The sequence below is a fragment of the Penaeus monodon genome, chromosome 33, assembly GCF_015228065.2.
Source record: "Penaeus monodon isolate SGIC_2016 chromosome 33, NSTDA_Pmon_1, whole genome shotgun sequence".
Classification (NCBI taxonomy): domain Eukaryota; kingdom Metazoa; phylum Arthropoda; class Malacostraca; order Decapoda; family Penaeidae; genus Penaeus; species Penaeus monodon.
The window spans coordinates 30,746,958-30,747,314 of record NC_051418.1 but is presented as its reverse complement, the minus strand read 5'-3'; the positions used below and the strand labels follow the sequence as shown (position 1 = coordinate 30,747,314).

Sequence of the window (357 nt, the reverse complement as noted above, 5' to 3'; positions counted from 1 at the left end):
TCCGAGGGATGTACAGGTAACTAGTATCACTCATGCTGTTAAATATTTTTTATCATTCATTATTTGCATATGTTATTCAATTATAGCTATACGTCTTTCCTGAGACCAAAAATGACTTTTTTTATACTCTCATACCAATAGCAACTTTTAAACAGGTGCCCAAAAAATGAGGTGAGAGTGCTTGCAATGTTCGCTCCAATATCATCGAATACTATGAAAATTACCTGAAAACAACACCATTAGATTGCATGGAGTACGCACCTGGGGGCAACCTTACGACTACCTTCGCTCAAGGGGGGAAGGGAACCTCTACCAGAAGAGGTATGTGGTTTATATTGCTATTATGTGCATATGAAG

The 357-nt window shown here is 38.1% G+C and overlaps 1 protein-coding gene across 1 annotated transcript in view; it reads left to right on the top strand.

The window, feature by feature from the left end:
* The first annotated feature begins 8 nt into the window (after positions 1 to 8).
* The window catches only part of LOC119594332 (serine/threonine-protein kinase Nek8-like), a 1,640-nt gene continuing 1,291 nt past the window's right edge, over positions 9 to 357 (top strand). The window contains exons 1-3 of the mRNA XM_037943390.1: positions 9 to 16; positions 156 to 171; positions 244 to 321. Of these exons, the coding sequence (XP_037799318.1) occupies positions 9 to 16; positions 156 to 171; positions 244 to 321 (102 nt within the window). The remainder of the gene's footprint in view (positions 17 to 155; positions 172 to 243; positions 322 to 357) is intronic.